This window comes from Podarcis erhardii (genome assembly GCF_964252035.2).
Source record: "Podarcis erhardii genome assembly, chromosome: 3".
In the NCBI taxonomy this organism is placed as follows: domain Eukaryota; kingdom Metazoa; phylum Chordata; class Lepidosauria; order Squamata; family Lacertidae; genus Podarcis; species Podarcis erhardii.
This window is the reverse complement of record NC_138507.1, coordinates 64,465,354-64,486,330: the sequence shown is the minus strand read 5'-3', so window position 1 is coordinate 64,486,330 and position 20,977 is coordinate 64,465,354. Positions and strand designations below refer to the sequence as shown.

At 38.8% G+C, this 20,977-nt stretch overlaps 1 protein-coding gene across 4 annotated transcripts in view; it reads right to left on the bottom strand.

Moving 5' to 3' along the window:
* LOC309338219 (utrophin-like) overlaps positions 1 to 20,977 on the bottom strand; it is a 130,592-nt gene that overhangs the window by 48,629 nt on the left and 60,986 nt on the right. For all 4 annotated transcript variants that reach the window (XM_081855234.1, XM_081855231.1, XM_081855233.1 and 1 more), the window contains exons 10-22: positions 19,564 to 19,767; positions 17,856 to 18,037; positions 17,180 to 17,330; positions 16,326 to 16,445; positions 15,772 to 15,873; positions 11,137 to 11,244; positions 9,075 to 9,254; positions 7,901 to 8,076; positions 6,984 to 7,107; positions 5,424 to 5,511; positions 3,883 to 4,124; positions 3,560 to 3,740; positions 182 to 327 (exon numbers count right to left, since the gene is read on the bottom strand). In XM_081855234.1, the coding sequence (XP_081711360.1) occupies positions 182 to 327; positions 3,560 to 3,740; positions 3,883 to 4,124; positions 5,424 to 5,511; positions 6,984 to 7,107; positions 7,901 to 8,076; positions 9,075 to 9,254; positions 11,137 to 11,244; positions 15,772 to 15,873; positions 16,326 to 16,445; positions 17,180 to 17,330; positions 17,856 to 18,037; positions 19,564 to 19,767 (2,004 nt within the window). The remainder of the gene's footprint in view (positions 1 to 181; positions 328 to 3,559; positions 3,741 to 3,882; positions 4,125 to 5,423; positions 5,512 to 6,983; positions 7,108 to 7,900; positions 8,077 to 9,074; positions 9,255 to 11,136; positions 11,245 to 15,771; positions 15,874 to 16,325; positions 16,446 to 17,179; positions 17,331 to 17,855; positions 18,038 to 19,563; positions 19,768 to 20,977) is intronic.

Genomic DNA, 20,977 nt, shown 5'->3' with positions numbered 1-20,977 from the left:
TTTTCACATATAAACCTGTCAAAACTGTGGTAGAAATCTAATTCTTCTCCGCACCCACCCCCCAATGGTACACACCAATGTTAGTCAGCTTAATTTAAAATGCAATGGCATAAAAAAGCCAAGCTGACTATAGACAGCTGCGTCTGAGTTTAATTTGCTGAAGTGAAAAAATGGAACATACCTTTGTCTGCTGCAAGGCTCTCTCAACTTTACTAAAGTCATTCACTGTATTCATGACAGATTGTGCCTTGCTTTCCAAATCATTCAGCTCACCCTTCAGTTTTTTCAAAGCCTCCAAATAGTCCTTAGAAGGCTGGCTTTCCAATTCTACTTTCAAAATAAAAACGTAATGGATATGAATATTTTTTATTTATTTTTTTAAAAAGCCATACAGGGCAATTCAACATTCAGTCAGCAGAAGCATTTCAGCTTGCCCCAAAGAATGATATCCTCTCTCCTCCCACCAAATACTGTTCTTGGGGCTCTCCAAACCACCAGAGCTGATTTGTGAGGGGAAAGAGCACCTCACTAACACACCAGAGTTGTGTTGGCTGTGTTCAGGAGTAAAAGCAAGCCAAATTTTTTTGGCTTAAAACACAATATTGTGTGTGAGATGTATGCAGGTGCACACAGTCCTATTTGGCCCACTTTGCTTCTCTCTTCATGTGACCTGGTTAAAAAAAACCTCAAGAAGGGGTTAAGCTTAAGATTATGTCTGAATCAGGCATTGTGATTTGTTAGGACTGTGATTTGTTTCTCCCTAACAAGTTTGTTTCTGACGTATGAACCCTAGCTCATTAGGGGGAAACAAGCAACAATCCCAAAACCTGGGCATAACACTAAACTATCACCTTCCTGGTTTATCTGCTTGCATAAAGCAAGGCCACAGCAGGAGTGATTGGGCTGCTTGCACCAGCACATACACCTTATGATTAGTCAAGTCAGATTCTTGGGTTTATTGCTACATGTGAACATGGCCACCATATCATTTTTGCCTTATTTAAAATAAAAGTTCTCCTCTTGACTGCATATGTGGGGTTGGCAGAGGTTCATCTAATGGAAATTATGCTGCAAAACAGGACAGAAACCCAACTCCCCTAGAAATGTTGCAAGGAACACTGCCAGTTGTACATAGAAGCCACGGAACATTTGGCTGGATGTGCTGCTTAAGTCACATCTATAATTACCACAAGAGTGACTTCGGATACTGATAATCCCTTCTTTTTATGAGGGAAGGCTAACACATTTGAGGATTCTTAGTTTAGAAAAATAACAATTAAAGGGACACATCATATAGGCTTATAAAAATATCCATGCTGTGGAGTAAGAGATAGAATTTTCATCTGTCTCTCACAGACTCAAGAGTCATCCAGTTGAATTGACACGAAGCAGATACAGGATATACAAAATAACCTACTTCTCTGCACAATGCAAAGTTAATTTATGGAATTCAGTTCACTGCCACAAGATGCTATATCCATAGCTCAGGTGGCTGGGAAATGGCTTTAGGGAAATTCACAGAGAAGTGTTGCACAAATGGCTATTAGTCATGATACCTATATAGAATCTCCATGTTCAGAGGCGATAAATACTCAAGAACTCCATTTGCAAAAGTGGGTTGACCCAGCCGGGCCCTTATTATTATTATATATCAAGCATTAATCTTTTTGTCCTAAACCTCAATTGCCCTCCTGAATGTTTCTCTTTTATTCCATCAAATGTTGCAGGCTATAGCATTTACCTCAAGCACATTTTGACCTATATGTTCTGAACCAAGAAACTCCTACAATACTGTAAAAGCTCAGGTTATGTAGGAAACCAAAAGAAGAAAGCAAGGATATATATATGATTATAAGAATCAATCACACTATCCAGTAAGTTTACCCTTTTTTTGGAAATTCTGGAGAAACATGATAAAAACATCAAGGTTAGTTTGAATAATGACAGTTTTCCTTTATATTAAACTACATATATTTAAATCCCTAATTATGGAGTACAGCACTACGGTTAAGTTTTTTTAAAAAATAATAATTTAAAAAAGCTTAAGGCAGCAATTGATAAATAACTGATTTTGCATTGTATTTCTGTGTTTGAAAACTGAAGGACAATGGTACAACATTGCACTTCTGAACTAACACTATGTTAAATAATAATATTTATATAATTCTTTTTGCTACTGCATTTCTCTGTTGAGGTGCTTCGGTTAAAAAATTAAAAAGAACCAAATGATTATTTACCACAATATGGATGAAACTGTAATCCCTTTATTGGAGACCGGGAACAGAGCATTAATAGCCTGGCAGAAGCATAACTTGGCAGGAATAGACCAAAGGAGTTCACAAACTATTCTGCCACAATAGTACCTGAGCACATTTTTCTTAAAATACTATGGAATCTTCATTTTTCTCCATTACAAATATACAGTTATTACCTTGTGGACATAAAATCAAAACTGCATAAAAAATTAAACATCAAACTGACACCAGTTGCCTGTGTATTAATCTGTTAAAAATTTGCAATGCATCCTTAATACACCATGAAGTTCACTTTTCAAGTTTGAAAGAAAGCTATCAGGCCTGGTGGGATAATAAATATAAAGAATCTAAACATTTCATTCCATCAATGGAAAGAGCTTCTGTCAATGGAACTCTTCGTCATTTACAGAATGGAGCATTTGACTTCAGATCCAAACGTACAGAAATACAAAGGAGCACGGGCAAATACTAACTGCATGGAAAAGCTGGGACCTAAAGCAACATTAAATAGTTGTGTAAGTTTACGTGTATTGAAATTTTGGTTTCACTGGAGTGTTACATTGACACTTACATTTTAAGCGTTTATTGATGATTTTAAGCAGTATTTTTTAAAGTATGGTGTTCATTTAGTTGCCTGAAGCAAATATCTGATCTGGCAGGATATAAATTAAATTATCATAGCAGTAATTTCACTAAATTCTTCCTGTCCAAGGACAATGAAAGAGAAGACAGTTCCTGTGTTTTTGACATACTGGATGGCTTCATACATTATACATAAAACTAAGCGCTACTATTTTAGACAGTGATATTTAAATGCTCTCTACATAGACCCCCCCCCAATAGCATGAGACTGGTAAGCTGACCTTGAAATAAATAATGCTGAAAGATAAATTTGTCTCTTTAAAATGTCGTTAAGTTATATATGCAGAAACAGCATATACATCTTTTTTACATCTCTGTAGGCAATTCAGTGTTTTCCTGTTTTTCTCTGAACCATCTTCAAAATTAGTGGCATTTATAAATGACCTGCATCCAAAAAGTAGCAATCTAGGCATTGTTTTTATGAAGAAAATGATTTTGTTATATAGCAAGCAGAGAAAACAGAAATTGGGCTTATTCCTTTATGAGGAGCTACAAAATCTATGCCATGCTTCCAGCGAGACTATATAATTTATACACAGAATCTGTGGTGAACACAAAGCAGCAATTCTAAGGTTTTTGCTACAAGCAAAAAAATAGCAATATATTGTAAGCGGGTAAGTGTTTTTTTAAAAAACACATCCACATGTTAAATAAAAACACACCTTTCTTCACTTGCTGTGACAGACCCTCCAGTTTCTGTTGAGCAGACTTGAAGCGATCATTCAAAGACTTTATGTTTTCCTCAATAAAGTCTGGAGCACCCGGCTGGGATGCAAGGACCTTGCCCTGGGTTTTCAGCTGTTCAATCCAGGGACTCAGACTTAATAGGTCATTGTGTTCCCTCTGTGAAAGTTAAGTATAAGCACACACACACACACACACACACACAAGCATTAACATCATTTAAACAACACTGGGTTCCTACCACTGTAGGTTCAGTTTATAATTCCATTTTGTTTATGCATTTCACAATGAACAAATTTACCTGGCACAACTCCTTTATTGTTGTTAAAGGTTGCTGTTGCAATGATGAAGCAGACTTTTCTTTCAGCCATAATTCTTTTTCATTCAAAGTCTTATCAAGCTCATCCATTTCCCTAAAATAAATGTTTACTTCATCCTGGCACTGCACTTTTCTTGCAACTTCTTCCAAGTGCCAGCCTGCCCTTTTCCACTCTGCCAACAGCTTCTCAAGGGCATTTGCCACATCTTCAGTAGGAAGCCCTTCTGAACAAGCAAAAGAAATAAAAACTGTTTTGATATGCAGTATTCACCAACACAACGATACATGCTTCTCTTATAAGCTTACTTAGATCAGGCTCAATAGTAACAATGGTTTCCGTCAATCACTTGCAAACTGTAACATGGAATGATTTAAGTTCACCCGCATTCCATTTTTTAAATAAAAATAAAAAATGCTTTTTTTTTCTACAACCATCACCTGACTAAGTCAGTTTTAATTGCACAAATCTTCCCCAGCTATCTAGTGAAAAGAAGCATCTCACTAGGAATTCAGTAGTTCATAACTGTGCCTTTTCATGGTAATAGGTATATACTGGTAGGCTAGACAAGAGAGGCAGAGCAGAATCCAAATACAGATGTAATTAACATATGATGAACCTGTTCAAGTATAGGTGCCTGCAGAATCTCCTCTTGTGTGCCAGCCCTAAGTAAGCTGCTCTGAGTACCTTAGAGTACCTTGCTCTGAGCGCATGGGTGGATGAGCATGGCATAAGTCCAATAAATGAACATGCCAAGAAGCAAACGGGATGTAATATAAATATGTTCTTCTCCTGCCCCCTTCCACGGGAGATCTGGAGTATGACATCATCATCATCATCATCATCATTCTTCACCCATCTGGCTGGCTGGGTTTCCCCAGACACTATGGGCGGCTTACAGCATATATAAAACATAGTAAAATATCAAACATTAAATACTTTCTGATACAGTGCTGCCTTCAGATGTCTTCTAAAAGTTATGTAGTTCTTTATCTCCTTGACATCTGAAGGGAGGGCGTTCCACAGGGAGGGCGCCATTACTGAGAAATGGGCCTTTTCAGCGGCAGTTTCCTGCTTGTGGAATGCTCTCCCCAGAGAAGGCTTGCCTAACACTACCTTTGCCTAGTTTTAGGCACCGAGCAATTTCTTTTTTCTACCTGGGCTTTTGGCCCTTGACCTGGATGATTTTTAAAGTATTTCTGGCCTCTTTTGGTGGGGCAGGATTTGCTAGACCTGTCTTTTATTTGTATAGATGTCATTTCCATGAATAAAGTGACTTAACAATAGTAATAGTCTGGAATTAAGATGGACTATAATCAAGTTATCTTAGTAAGAAATCAATGATTTCAACTCTCTAACACTAGAATGTCTTTTGAGGTCTTGCAGCTTTCAGTGAAGGAGAAACTGGTGCTTTCATAAATTTTAGTTATTGCAGTTCTGGTGTTTTTTGTAGCTTCTGGAAACTCCAAGTTTTGACAAGAGCAAGTAATGCAAAGTACTTGCATCATGCTATTATTATGATTACCTTTTCTCATTTGGTCCATCAGGTTTTCTCCAACCTGGTTCAGTTCATTCAATGCTTTCTTTTTTTCAGTCCTTTCTTTTTCTATTGCCTGTTAATAAAAAAATAATAATTTCAACACTGAAAGTAAAAACCTATCTGTTAAAAAAGTAACTGGTTTGGCCCCATAAATTGCCTAGATATAAGTCCACCTAGGAGCCTTCTGTGAGCTTCTAATCCAGTCTTCAAAAGGGTGGAAAGTAAGGGTAATTTATAGTAAAATAACAAATTAATGCAGTAGTTCTATGCATAATTACCTGCAAGTATCATTCAACAGATACTTATTTATGATTAGGCACGTATAGAACACATTCGATGGGATGAGAATGCTTTAAAGTCAATAGTAACCTATTTTGAAATATTTTCCATGAACATGTTAACGTTACTCTCTATAAATAAATTAGAATGTTTAGGTATTATAGCTCTCCATAATCCTCACATCTTTTCTGGTATCCTCTTGGTCCTTTTGTCTCCATCCCCATTCTTTATTTATCGCTTTCTACACTTTAGTCCTCCAGATTAGATATTCAAAGAAAACTTCTCTGCCGTACAGAGAAATCATGCTGGCACAGGCTTTAGATCAAGTCTTTGCAAAGTAACACGATACAGAACACAGCCTGAAAGCTCTTCCGGTTCATGGGAAAAGAATACATTAAGAAAGGCAAGTATCAAATCCACTTGCTGTGCCTTCTGAATAATGCTGAACATAAAAATTGTTGCAACAAGTAGCTTGACACTTCTCTGGCAGCATTCTAGTATGTAGCCTTTTACAAGGACATCTGTTATATTAAACTATAGAATTTAGCAATGATCCAGATAAGAGACATAAAGTTTTATCAAGGATTAAAGCAAACCAAAAAATATTTTTAAATTCTCAGGGACAATGCATTACAAGGCTTGGGGGGGGGGAGAAACTCCCCATGAGTCATACAATTTTATTCGGTCTGACAATGTGTGAAATCTATTTCATATGGGATGTACTTTCAGGTTTCTCTGTGGTGGTGTAATTAATTAAGCTATTTAAAGTTAACTTACACAGGCATTAACAAGACTCCAATTATCTAACCCACAGAATACTTTGATCTCTGGTCTTCACAGGGTATGTGGAAAGGTTATTAGATGCCTCTCTGGGCTGAAATCAAGACATTGCCATGGTTCTCAGTTTTACAGAAATATCAGGGGAGAATTCCTGCTGGGTCCATTTCTAAGAATAAATTGTCTTTAAAATGTGCTACAACTCACAATGTGCAGCTTCCTCTTCTAAAACGAAAATGGAAAATAGTATGAGGAGGGAAAAAGGAAAGGAAATGCCCATTAAAGCTCTAAGGATGTCCTGCCACAACTTCAACAGTATTGTTTATAACCAGTATAGAGGACTGAACCTTGGCCAAACTCTAAAGATTTTTAATAATGGAACTTAATCCACAGGAAGCTACCAGATCAGACTCTACCCCCAGCTGACAGCAAGCTTAAGCTGACAAAATAACCTTTTCAGTGAAAATGCCTCCCCGTTTCTCACTTTACCTTCAGTTTCTCTTTCATGTCTGAAGTCTCTCTCATCTTCCTGTACTCTTTGATCTCTATGGCCTGAATGGCAGCTTTTGATTTCAAAATCCAGTTCAACAGCTCAGCAATTTCAGAATCAAGCCTAGTATAAGAGATTGAATAATATTTTCTTATATTTCTTCTCCATTCAGTCATCATCTTTTTTTCTTAAAATGCAACCCTCAGTCTACCCTGAAGTAACATGTTCATGCACATAAAATGTTTTCTAGCGTAGTCTTGAATGCTTGAAGAATCCTCAGATTTTACCAGATCGGCAATATGGCACTCGCCTGGCTTCCTGTGCCAAACTGTAGTGATCTCTAAGGAAAGAGGGGCAAAATAACTGTTGCTTCATGCACTCTCTATCACCTGTGCCTAGAGTCAGAGAGGCCTAGAGAGGGCAGATGCAGCAACTGCTACGATGACTTGCTGTGTTTCCCTGACCTAGTTTGATTTTCGTTGTTGTGTATACTGTGTATATACGGACAATGACAATAAATTTTATCTAAGACCTAGTGCAAAATAGTGGACTGTGAATGGTTGCTGCACCTGCTCACGCACTTGCTGATTTTCTCTCAGCAGAAGAAATGAGCTGCAGTACTTTGAGACCAAAAGGAGCCACACACAGGGCAGCAGTGGAGAAGAGTGGGGAACAACAAACATTTACTGTACATGCGCTGAGCAGCCTACCCACCCAAATACCCATCCTTCTATCCTTATTTGCAAGACTGCAAATAATTTTTCATACAGAGTTCTAAATAGGACAACAACAAAAAAAACAGACAACAGCAGTATTTTCCAATGCTGCATTTTTTTTACCATGCACTGTGTGAAAATGAGGCAACTCATTGCCTCTTGATTGAGAAAACACAACAACAATGAAAAAAAAATCTCACTTTTTCTTTGCTTCAGTATCAAGGCAGGCTTGTCTTTTCTTTGATGGAGGTAGAGGTGGAACAAATTCTTCCTCTTTGGGATGTTTAACTGTTCTTTGCTCTTTAAAAAGGACAGTTTCTGTGATTACTTTCTGTGAAATCTGGGCCGGTTCAGCATTTGCAACTGCCTGAGTAACCTTAAGGGGTAAATTGAAGAGGACATCAATGTAGATGAAACGAAATTATACAATATGCCATCTTTGTACAAGAGATAAATGCAGCTAATAATAACAGTAACACTAATCACTTCAGATATGATCCAGATGAAGTTAAGTGGTTTTAGACCAATTAATTTCACTGAGAACATTAAGCATGTGATTTACTGCCTTCCATTGGTTTTGAAGGAACTTAAACCGCAGCTTCATTCATTTTTTTATCCTGGCTCTCCCCTCTGAAGAGCTCAGGGTTGGATAAAAAATGATCACACATTAGCCTTTTATCCTTATACCAACATGAGGTTAGTTAGCCTGAGAGATGGTAACTGGGTCAAGGTCACTCTCTCACTGTCCAGCCCATCACTGATTCTGCACTGGTCCAGAATCATCTTTATAAGTCAAGATACAAACAAGCTTCATGCAGCCACATGTAGCGACTTCACTCCTCTCTTTGCTTGCAAACAAACCAAGAAGTCTAGTTTAACCTTAGCTTCCAATTATGTCCAAACTGGAAAACTATGGTTAATAGCTTCCAATAAGCTAGGAGACAAAGCAATTGACAATTAAACTTTGCATTAAACTTTGCTTAAGTGCAGTAGATGTGAGGTTTGCTCAATCTGTTTATTAAACTGAGATATGATCATTTTGCTTGTGATTTTTAAAGGATGCTTCTGGGAAACTTCACAATCTGTTTTGCACAGTACTATTTTGAATTACTCAGCCAACTCACTATTCAATTTGTCTCTAAATCAAGCGCAGATTAGAACTAGACTTTCAGATTTTCTCATCAGATTAGAATTCAAGCCTGAAAAGGACCAATTTACTTCCTTCTCTCCCCCCCCACCCCTCCTTTTTTATTTTAAACACCTTTAAGAAAAGACCTTCAGGCTTCTTTATTAGTTTTACTTTTATAGGTCAACATTCATGTATTAGTGAAAGACATTTGGAAGGTGTAAAGGGATAGTAATATTTTATGGTACCTGAGTGGAGTAATCCTCAAGTTTCTGAACTAAACTGTCCCACTTCTGTGTTAGTTCTTCCAGATCGCTGTCAATTTTCTTCAGTGCCTTCTTGTTGTTGAGAAGTTGTGCCACATCCTGGGACACCTCATTCAGCTGTTCTAATGTTCGACGCTTCATTTCCATATCTTCTTTGAGAATCTGACATTGTGAAACAAGAGCAGACATTCCCTTTTAAAGGCACAATTCTGCTCAAATTTCCCATTCTAATAAAGTATATTCTTAGAAAATAAAATTGTGAAAATGTCCCTAATAGTTTTGCTGGTAGTTTTTTTTTTAATACATTTGCTAAAATACTATGCCTGTTCAGGTATTCAGTATCTATGTACAATCTCTGTGAAAAAGCCAGCAGGAATGCCCGTGGCATGTGTGCTAGCCATGCCCACCTCACCAAAATCATGATTAGCAACACAGAATCATAGAACTGTAGAGGTGGAAGGGACCCCATGGGTCATCTAGTCCAACCCCCTGCAAAAATGCAGGAATCTCAACTAAAGCATCCAAGACAGAAGGGCATCCAACCTCTGCTTAAAAACCTCCAATGAAGGAGGGTCCACAAACTCCCAAGAGAGTCAGGATTACCTGAAGGGGGCGCTGCTTCTCCATGCCTAAAGTCTCAACTGGGAGAGGAACCCTGATTGGTCAGCATTTCGGTCCCCATGCTGAAAACCTTACACTACGACTAATACCAATCATTATAGACAGGGTTGTGACCAGCATGTGATGCATCACGGAGCCCTGTGCATTTCCACTGGCCCCTTCACACTCTGTACCCACAAGCTTTGGTTTCACTGAAAACTGGGAAGAGCCTTGAATAGCATGCACATATGAAGCTATTGTCAAGATTCAGAAGTCCTAAGGCATACACAGAAATTTTGAAGCATTTGTGGAGCTTCGCACGTGACAAGGGGCTTCTCCATTTACTTCATCACTGAGAACAATATTACACAGTCTCCCTTTTACTTTCCCCCTTGAAGTAAAAGGGAAATTGCTTGCTTGAGTGAAAGCTGTGGCTGCTTCAAAAACCAAGAAAGCTCAAGATCATTATTTGTGGATACAGCAGATTGGGCTGAGGAACCTGTGGCCCTCCAAATGTCACTACACTCTATATCCCATCAGCTCAAGCCAGCATTGCCAACAATCAGGGGTGATAGGAGTTGGTGTTGAGCAACATCTCACAAGTTCTCCATTCCCGCAACAGAATTACTAGGTACTTATCTACTGCTGTATCACATAGTCTTAAGGAGGGCCTTCTCCCATATCAATTTGCCCATGCATTAAGATTAGAGGATGCCCTCCATTTTCCATCTTTAGGAGAAGCACATCATGTATGTATAAAAGATAGGAGCTTTTTTCTCATATGTCCTCAGCTGTAGACAGAGGTACTATTGGCACCAACAATGTATGTTCTTTAGAACCAGATTAAAACATTTTCTATTTGCCCAAGAATTTTAAGTTATGCTACTTTCAGCTGGTTGAGTGGTTTTATGCCTCTTAATTTTATTGTATTGCTGGTTCTGTTGCGTAATGCAAATAATGTAACACATATTTTTAAATATCTTTGCAAATTTCCATCATTCACCTGAACACTGTAATTCAGGCATTCTAGTGTCAGATGCTTCATTCTCATATCTCCTTTGAGACTCTGATGGTGAAGCAACAGTATCCACAAGAATTTGTCTTGGACTACTGCCTTCATACTTGCTTTTCAATAAGCGCCACTTTCAATTTGTACACTCTCTAGCAAATTTGCATGAACTGAACAGTCACATGCTTTTCACAAAATAGCATGTTGTGATTTTCACACTGCATTCTTCAGCTACAAGTGAAACCCACAAGTATTAACCTATGTCTTTGGAAAGTAATTTGAAAACTTGGTAGACCATGAAATTAGCACTAGGATGAAACAAGGATGATACTCTAGCACTGCAGAGAAAATGCCCAATTGAAAATAGGGAGTAGAACAGGATGAAACATTTAAGGTTATGATGCTATTTTCAAATGCAAACCAAGTAATACTCACTGCCAGCTTTCGAACATTCACACCAAGCTCTTTTTGATCTTTGAAGTTGCTTGTTTGCACCTGGTTTAAACTATCTTCTTTCTCAATTAGCCAGGCTTTCAACAAACACTGCACAAGAGACAACACATTTTAAAAAACAACAACACCAAGAGAATATTTACACAATTCTCCTGCATTTTGTTTTTATTTATTAAATTTGCATACCGCCCTTCATCCATAGATCTCAGGGCAATTCACCACATAAAAATACAATATAAAAACACAAAAGACATGATGAAAACAGTAACAAAAGGGGGGGGACCAATAACCCCCTCTCCCTCCCACAAACACATTTAAAAGGGTTGTAAGATATTTAAGATGTTAATCAGCCAAAGGCCTGGTTGAAGAACTTTTTTGCCTGGTGCCTAATGGTGTATAATGAAAGAACCAGCCAAACCTCCCTGGGAATAGCATTTCATAAATGGGGAGCCACTGCAGAAAAGCCTTGTTCTCATGTTGCCACCCTCCAGACCTTCCATGGAAGAGGCACACAAAATAAGGTCTCAGATGATGATCTCAGGGTCTGGCTAGGTTCATATGGAGAGAGACGGTCCTTGAGGTACTGCAGTTCTGAGCCATTTGAGGCTATATTTTGTTAATCATCTTCATTGCAACACTACTTTGGCATTACACCAGCACTTTGTCTTCTTCTTATTGGTTGGCACACCTGTCTTGTTCTCAATGGTTCAAAAAAAACCCCACAACTAGGTAAAATGCCATCTTCCATTTTTTTGACAGAAGAAGTGTCATTCTACTTACAAGAGCATTCTTTTGTGGAGTTTCTTAAAATTGAATATAGCCTATAAGTCCATTGCTTTGTAAACTAATATGATACCCGAGTTAAATCCAGACAAATGCAACATCTGTAAGCTCATGATTTCACAAATCAGTACCAAATTAGTGCATAGACTCAAAATTAATTAAATCTACCCAGGAAGATTATTTTGTAAGTTTTTAGTATCCATAGCAGATATTTTTCCTCACTTCTACAATGGCATGTTTAGCAGACAATATTTAGCTCTGCAAACCAAGAACCAACTCAAAGGGTCATAGCTGTCCTATTCCCAGTACATTTCCGAGCACAATTCAAAGTGTTGGTGCTGACCTTTAAAGCCCTAAACGGCCTCGGTCCAGTATACCTGAAGGAGCGTCTCCACCCCCATCATTCTGCCCAGACGCTGAGGTCCAGCGCCGAGGGCCTTCTGGCGGTTCCCTCATTGCGAGAAGCAAAGCTACAGGGAACCAGGCAGAGGGCCTTCTCGGTAGTGGCGCCCGCCCTGTGGAACGCCCTTCCAGCAGATGTCAAAGCGATAAACAACTACCTGACATTCAGAAGACATCTTAAGGCAGCCCTGTTCAGGGAAGTTTTTAACGTGTGATATTTTACTGTATTTTTGGTTTCTATGGAAGCCTCCCAGAGTGGCTGGGGAGGCCCAGCCAGATGGGCGGGGTATAAATAATAAATTATTATTATTATTATTATTATTATTATTATTATTATTATTCGATCTACTCAGCAAGCAACAAATTTTGTCCTTAAAGAACCAAGGCAGAAACTAAGCCTCCCACTCCAATCATTGAAGTAAGTAATCCATCAAACATATCTATTAGTGTTCTTTATTGGGACTGGACTATTTCAAAATATTCCAAGATCATAGAAAGAGCTAGTATTAGTAATCCTAGTAAGAGCTACACTCAGTTACAGAAAGGAACTAAGACACAACTTTTTGCATTCTTGTGAAAAATCACACAAGTTTCTTCAGACAGAATATTTTATACTGAATTGACACAGACCATACCCTCCAACATTTCTCTGATGAAAATAGGGACGCCCCATTCCATATTGATAATTTTACTATTTCTACCCCACACATCTTACTGGGTAACCCTAGCCACTCTGGGCAGATTCCAACATATAATAAAAACATAATAAAACATTAAACAAACTTCCCTATACAGGATTGCCTTCAAATGGCTCAGGGGTCAGATAACTCCATACCCTCCAACATTTCTCCAATGAAAATAGGGACATCCTAAGGAAAAGTGGAACATTCCAGGATCAAATCAGAAACCTGGACAGCTTCTCTAAATCAAGGACGTCCCTGGAAAATAGGGGCACTTGGAGAGTCTATCAGACTTATAAATATGAACCACTGAGCTTTGCTAACAGCTGCCAAAATACATTTCCTTTAAAAAAAAACAAAACAGAAAGGCTATAATTATCACTGAGTAAAGAAGTTAAGTGGCAGTGTTTGAAGATAATTTTCCCAAATGATTTAACATTTGCTGACTTTACAATCTACCTCCCCAAAAACATTAAGGGCACTATACATCCTAAGGTATCGCTTTGCTGTTCATCCATTCAACTAGAAAACCTCAGCCAATGAGTTGTTTCAATTTTTTTTACCACTAACAAATCCTTTTAAAAGATCTACACAACACTGTTGGTGCGTACAGTGAAGCAATTTACCTGCATGTTGTTGTTTTTATAAATAGCTTGCATAAACTGGAGAAGCTGGTAATTAAGGGGATTTTGAAGTGCAAATGCTGCCCAAGGCTCTTTGGGGAAATAACAGGGCAGAAATGCAATGAAAGAAACAGGACTCAAGCTAAGACTATGCAGACAAAGGCAATCTGAGTTAACCAGAGGTGATTGTGTCACTAATGGTGTCCCTTGACCTTTAATTTTCTTTTATACAAGTGAAGGATTTGTGTTCATTTCAGTTGGGATTTAGAATACTGCTCTTGTGGATACAATAATGGCAAGGGCAAAACCTGCCTTCTGCAACCAACACTGACTCACCCAGTCCTCTATGATTGGTAATACACACACTAGCCTTTGAAATCTGTAAGACCACCTCTCTAGATAGAAAGAGGCATAACAGTAGAGGATTACGTCTGTTATTTTATCCTATTATATTAATCTCAAATGGGATTAATTTAATCTGATTAATTTAGCAGTTTGATCCAAATGTGATCCATAACAGGGCCAACTGCATGCAGAGAAGAGGCCACAATCATATGGATACAGTGATTACTCAGCCCCAGTCTACTAAAATTAATAATGCTCAGCTACTTCCCTTTAGTTAAATTTGTCACTGGTCGTAAAACATACTGTTTGTAACATACTGGATACTGTTTATATATATTAGCTTGATTTATACTCTGGGATACAAGGAGGCAAATTGCTCCCCATCTCTCAGCCATAATGTAGATGACTAGTCACTGACAGCAAACAAAGCAGCGAGGTTTAGCAATGAAGGTTGTTGCACCATGAGCTTATAAATCCTTCCTAATGCATTATACTTAAAGTTCACACCCAGGAGGGACCTGTATCTATAGTTTTGGGGGAGGGGAATCTTAAATGAAACAAACATGCTTTCCCCCAATAGCAAATTTTATTTAAGCACATCCACAAACAATGTAATGCTGTACAGTGGTACCTCGCAAGACGAATGCCTCGTAAGATGAAAAACTCGCAAAACGAAAGAGTTTTTCGTTTTTTGAGTTGCTTCGCAAGTCGGATTTCCCTATGGGCTTGCTTCGCAAGACGAAAATGTCTTGCAAGTTTGTTTCCTTTGTCTTGCAAGTTTGTTTCCTTTTTCTTAAAACCGTGCATTCACTTCGAGGAGCAACTCATAGCATGTGGTGTGGTAGCCTTTTTTGAGGTTTTTGAAGACTTTGGTGATTTTTGAAGCTTTTCCAAAGTCCGTGCTTCGCAAGACGAAAAAATCGCAAGACGAAAAAAATCGCAGAACGAATTAATTTCGTCTTGCAAGGCACCACTGTACTGCAAAAGTCAAGGAGCCCATGCCCAGATACAAATAAAAATTGTAGCAACTTGGGCCCAAGTATCCCTGATGGTGCATTTTTTATTGCACCACTCATAATGGCAGCTGACAACTGGCTTGAGATCTATATCTGAAGAACTGAAAGAGTACAATTTTAGTTTTAATTTTATGTAACAAGTCCCCCCCCCCCCCCCCCGCTAAAAAAGCAGTTTGAATAAAGAAACACAATTTATTTTAAAACACTTTTACCTAAGATTAAGGGTGTTCCTGAAAACTTGTACAATAGCCTAACTCTCTTTCTCCATAACTGTCTCAATCATAACATGGCCTTATAAATAATTACATAAAAATTACATTAAAATGTAAGAAGAGTCCAAAGGCCTATTTATGCACACCTTTCTGATCTCAAAGCGGCCAACCAGATACTTATGGGAAGCCTGCAAGCTGGACATGAATGCAACAGCATTCTCCCCACTCATGCTTCCTAGCAACTGATAAGAGTTTGAATTTGTCTAATTGCCTTTCAAAACTTTTCAAGTTGGTGACCTTTGTTACATTTTATGGTAGTGAATTCCAAAGTTTAACTATGTGCTGATGAAAAGGTATTGCTTTTTTCCAGTTCTGAATCTTCCAAAATATTTCAGCTTCACTGAATGACGTCAGGTTCTGTCAGCAATATACACTGGTAACAGACTAGTCCATAACAAATTGAATGAATACCTTTGGGTAGGAATACAAGCAAGTTCAGAAAGCTGATTTACTCTTTTTAAAAATAAGCACACTGGAGAAAATAAACAAGTTTTACCTGCTCTTCCAATAGCTCCTGCCATAAGATATTGAGCTCTTGTAGTTTGAGCCACCGCTCCTCAGTCCAGCGACAAACTGCTGTCCATCGTTCACCAAGCACCTGCAGAAAATTAAAGAAATTTCTGAAACCATGCATTCCCCTTTGAAAGCAGATAGAAAATACAAACATATAGGGTGGGATTTAGCTAATGAGTCCCAGCAGCAGAAGCCCTGCACAATGGGGCTCCACCCCTTTTCTTCCTTTGGCATTATGTATTGTATATGCACATATTTTTCTTTAACATAAGTTGCTTGAAGACTTTCAGGTGACAAGCATCTAATAAGTCTAATAAATAAATGTTGCTTGCTTGCCTGGAGGACAGAGAGCATCGAGTGAATGTGTGTAGAAAGAAACCTACAGTACAAAGGTAAGATTCATATTCATTGCTCCATCTAGGTTTGCCCTGCCCACCACTGGCATGTGGGCCCCCAGAAGGAGATGTGGCCCTTTGGCTGAAAGGTGTTCCACATTTTTCCCATGCAGAGAATTATTAAATCAAGACATCCACTCACCTGCAATTGATCTTCTAGGATAGCTGTGGCACTTTCACCACTGTTTTCATCAACAATGACCACCATGTGAGTCAATGAGTTTACTTTAACCTGCTCTGCTTCAAGATCATTTTGTAGCCCCTGAAAGCATTGATTAAATTGTTATGAAGACCAGACATAACACTGTATTGTTTTGCTAGTGCCACCTGCTTGATTTTTGTTTAAGCAAATATTTTCCTAATGAGCCACGACTGTTTAGCCACAACCACTCTAAACAGCCTCTGCTGCTTCTGACCATATCCCACACAATATGTATAGTAACAAAATTATTTTCACCAGTGCAACCTTATCTTGCATATGTGCTCATTAAGTCACTTCTTGCAAGTGTAGATCCCCACATTCATTTTCCATGTCTAGTCACATGAAAATGCTAGCTTGGTGCTCTGGACCACATTGAAGAGTAGGTGGCAGGAAGAACAACATTTCCTCTGTGGCAACACTTTTGGGTGCTTAAAAATACACCTCTCCTCAGAAAAAGCACTGTGTCAAAAGGAAGATCCACACATTCCCCAGAACTACTGAGTAATATTACACAAGATCAATCATATGAAAAATCCCATAAGTTCTGTCCAGAAGTTTTAATGGCTACACAAAGTTTCAAGGAAGCCAAGAAGTAAAATGTACTTCCAAAAAAATACAGTTTCTGAACTTTACTATACATGGCACAATGCCACAGTACACATGAAGGTCTAAATCTTATTTTAAGAGATGAGTTTCTATATTAACAATTCCATCCAAAGGCAACCAGGAAATCTGAGCTGTTGCAGACTATTTTTTCACTCTATCATGCTTATTACAGTAAGGGGTAAAAATACTTTATGTTCATCCATCTGCTGTTGAAAGGACTCCAAGTCTTCAGCGAAGCACTGAGATTCCATCTTTTGAATGCGTCCTTCTGTAACAGTCAACCAGTCGGACAGCTGCTGCAGTTGTTTCTTCTGTAGCTCCATCAATACATCATGGAGGCTGATCATGTCAAAAACACAAGGAATTATTTTTAATGTCACTTTAAAGAGGAGATTTGATGTTAAAGTAACAGTGCAATCCTCAGAAGTGAGTCCCACTGTGTTCCTTAAGTCTTACTCATAAGTAAGTACTCAAAAGATTGCAGCCTACATGAATTGGTCAAAAGAAAAGCAACATGTTTGGAAACTGGGCCTGAGAATCTAGTCACATTTATAAGGAACTATGTTTTAAAGCAACACATAAGCCTGTATTGAACACAGAATCTGAAATACTACATTTTCGTACAAAGATCCAGAGTTTAGTTTTGTGTTCATGTTAGTGTCTTGGGCGCAAAACTATTCACTACCTTATTTCCTTTCTCCTGAGCTCATTCAGATGTGCTTCGAGGCTGAATTTAGTGTTGCGATGCATTACGTTTATTCTAAAAGCTGTTCAGTCCGCAAGGGGTTGGGTCGGAGGGGTTGACACATAATGTGTACCATTGGAACTGGAAACTAGTCTGTGCGTGTTCAGGGTGTCACTCACTGGGACTGCCGATCCATACTGTCTACTCTGAGAGCCTCCCATCTGGAATTCAGCAACGACATTTGTTCCTGGATTTCACTTTCCTCCTCCTCTGAAAGATTGCCCTGGGCTAGCAATTGATTGCCAGCCTGCAGCACACTACCCACACTGCTCTGGTGTGCTGTCAACTCCATCATAAAAGCCTAGGGAAAAAAGATTAAACAAGTCAGATCAATCTGATCTCTCGCCATGGATAATTTTAATAACTGCATGGAATTTACAAGACTTTTAATAAACAGCAACTTGGAAATTGGAATGCCACAGTAAAGGCTAGGATCAATAAAGAAACAAGCAAAAAAAAAAGATGCTAAGGTGTTTCTCTCCTCATCAGGAAGCTAAAAACAGAAATAAAATAATCAAATTAACAGTGTGATTAGTTTTCCATTAGTGTGGGAACCTCAGGTTCATGCTTCTTCTATGACAGCCTGAAATGCTTTGGAACGGGGAGCCAACAATATGCAACATTAATCACATAGGACTGATAATGCCAAGGTTGCAGGTTCGAACTATGTGCGGAAGAGCTGCATATTCCTCCATTGCAGGGGGTTGGACTAGATGATCCTCAGGGTCCTCTACAACTCTACAATTCTGTGATTCTATGATTAGCTTTTCCATGCTTGCATTTTCTTTAAAGTAGCTCTGTTTCCAGGTACTGGGGGACGCGGGTAGCACTGTGGGTTAAACCACAGAGCCTAGGACTTGCCGATCAGAAGGTTGGCGGTTCGAATCCCTGTAATGGGGTGAGCTCCCGTTGCTCGGTCCCTGCTCCTGCCAACCTAGCACTTTGAAAGCACATCAAAGTGCAAGTAGATAAATAGGTACCGCTCCAGCAGGAAGGAAACGGCGTTTCCGTGCGCTGCTCTGGTTCGCCAGAAGCGGCTTAGTCATGCTGGCCACATGACCCAGAAGCTGTACGCCGGCTCCCTCAGCCAATAAAGTGAGATGAGCGCCACAACCCCAGAGTCAGCCATAACTGGACCTAATGGTCAGGGGTCCCTTTACCTTTACCTTTCCAGGTGCTAGTACACACTGTAACTGCAAACATACCAAACAACTACCTATATATATCTGGGTGTAATCTTAAACCCACAACAGAGGTATATATCAATAAAAAAATTATAAAAGAAGTCCCAAGGCATGAGCCATTTGCAACCACTTCACAATCTATGGAAAATCCCGGTCTCTCTCAAAATATTATATTAAAAAAATAATGTTGCTATTCCATAAACAAATGATTTCTCCATCAAAAATATTTTTCAGGAAAAGAACCAAAAGAAACCAGCAAAAAATTCCCTGTAACTTCCAACGTCTAAGTAGCCCATGAACTTTAATAACATTTATAATATTAATAACATTTATATTACTGAAGAGAAATTGAACAAGAAATTGAACAAGTTCTTCTGCAACTATCTACAGAACCTGTGACCCACCAGGCTGAACACAGCCCACAAACTATGTATGCATGGCCTATCAGGCACTTGACAACCATCCCCTTAATCCCCTTTTCTGCATTCCCAGGCAGCAGAAGGAGGAGCTTTATGAACTTGGTGGGTAACATGTGCATAACCACTATAGTTATGAAAATGATCTACTGCTGCCTAATCAAGGGATAATATTGATCAACCAACTACATGCTGCAACTCTCATAGAAACCTTATTTAACACCCACTTCGTGCGTAGCAAATTGTTGCTTGACTTCCTCAACATCATCAGATATGACTTCCTGTTCTTGGAATGTATCCTCGGCAGAGAGCAGCCACGTGAGAACTTCTTCTAAAGCTACTTGGTAGCTGTCCAAGTCCATATCAACTTCAGTCACAGTGCTGGGAGTTTCTGCTCTTGAACCTCCATAGTCATCTTCTGCTGTTTCACTCTACAGAGCAGAAAAATCAAACTCAAGAGCCACTTCTTGAAAGCTGTTTTTATAATAACACAAATGCTTATTTAACAGAGATGTTACCACCACATAAAGGGCTGGAGTGGGGGTTGGGAATGCATGTATCAGAATCTTGTGTGTGTGCAAGATTAGGTTTTTACCTTGCAGTGCAGGAAATCCAAGGTATCTGGTTCAAGGTATTCAGGGCATGGTTATCAATAACAGATTCAATGTTAATGAAATAAATGGCAGAAATTAAGATTAGAGTTGATATTTTACCAAAAAACCATTTGAATGATCTAGGTTTACTAGCTGACATGATTGAGTTTTGCTCTCAATGACATTCATTTTACAAATGCATTTACACAGTGACTTAGATAAAATATTTCTATACACAGAAGTTGCTAAAATTCCGTTATCTTACCTCCAAAAGCCTACAACATGACGACTCCACACACAGACATACACCCTCACATTGATATTTAAAAAATGAAAATGGCTTTCATCAAGCACATTAACCATATATAAATTGTTTACTGTGATGTTAATATTTTTACTTTAGAGAAGGTTTTCATTACAATGCAGTCGTGCATAAAAATTAAAGTCGTAGGTCTTTCTTCTATAAAAAAAAATCCTAGAAAAAATTGTGGAACCCCAACACATGATTAAAGTACTTTAGAAGTCTTATCAGCACTTCCGTCTAAAGAGATTTCAGTTGTAAAAATATCCTGTCCTTTTCAAGTACGAACTTAAGTCACAAGTTCAATTACCGGATGCCTAAGTGCAATATGTGGCACCAAACCTGTTACAAGCATTAAGCTAGGATTTCTGACAAGTGCTTCACAAAATACATTCAAGTATATAAAACTTAAAATAGTAACCTCTGCACACTTTCTACAACTAGCCTATTAAGAGGTAAGATGTTAACTGGTGGTATTCAAAGTTTACACTTTGTCTTATGATTCTATGTGTTACAAGAGTTATGTCATAAAAACATTCAGCAGTATTGCCTCTTGAAAGGAACAATCATTGACTAGAGCAGTGTTTCCCAACCGGTGTTCCGCGGCACACTAGTGTGCCGCGAGACGTTGCCTGGTGTGCCATGGGAGGGAGGCGGGCGAGTCGGGCGGCGAGAGGCCTTAGGCGCCCTGCAGAAAGGCGTCCTCTTTGTGAGTGGGTTCTCCCCCCTCCCTTAGCGCATCGTATT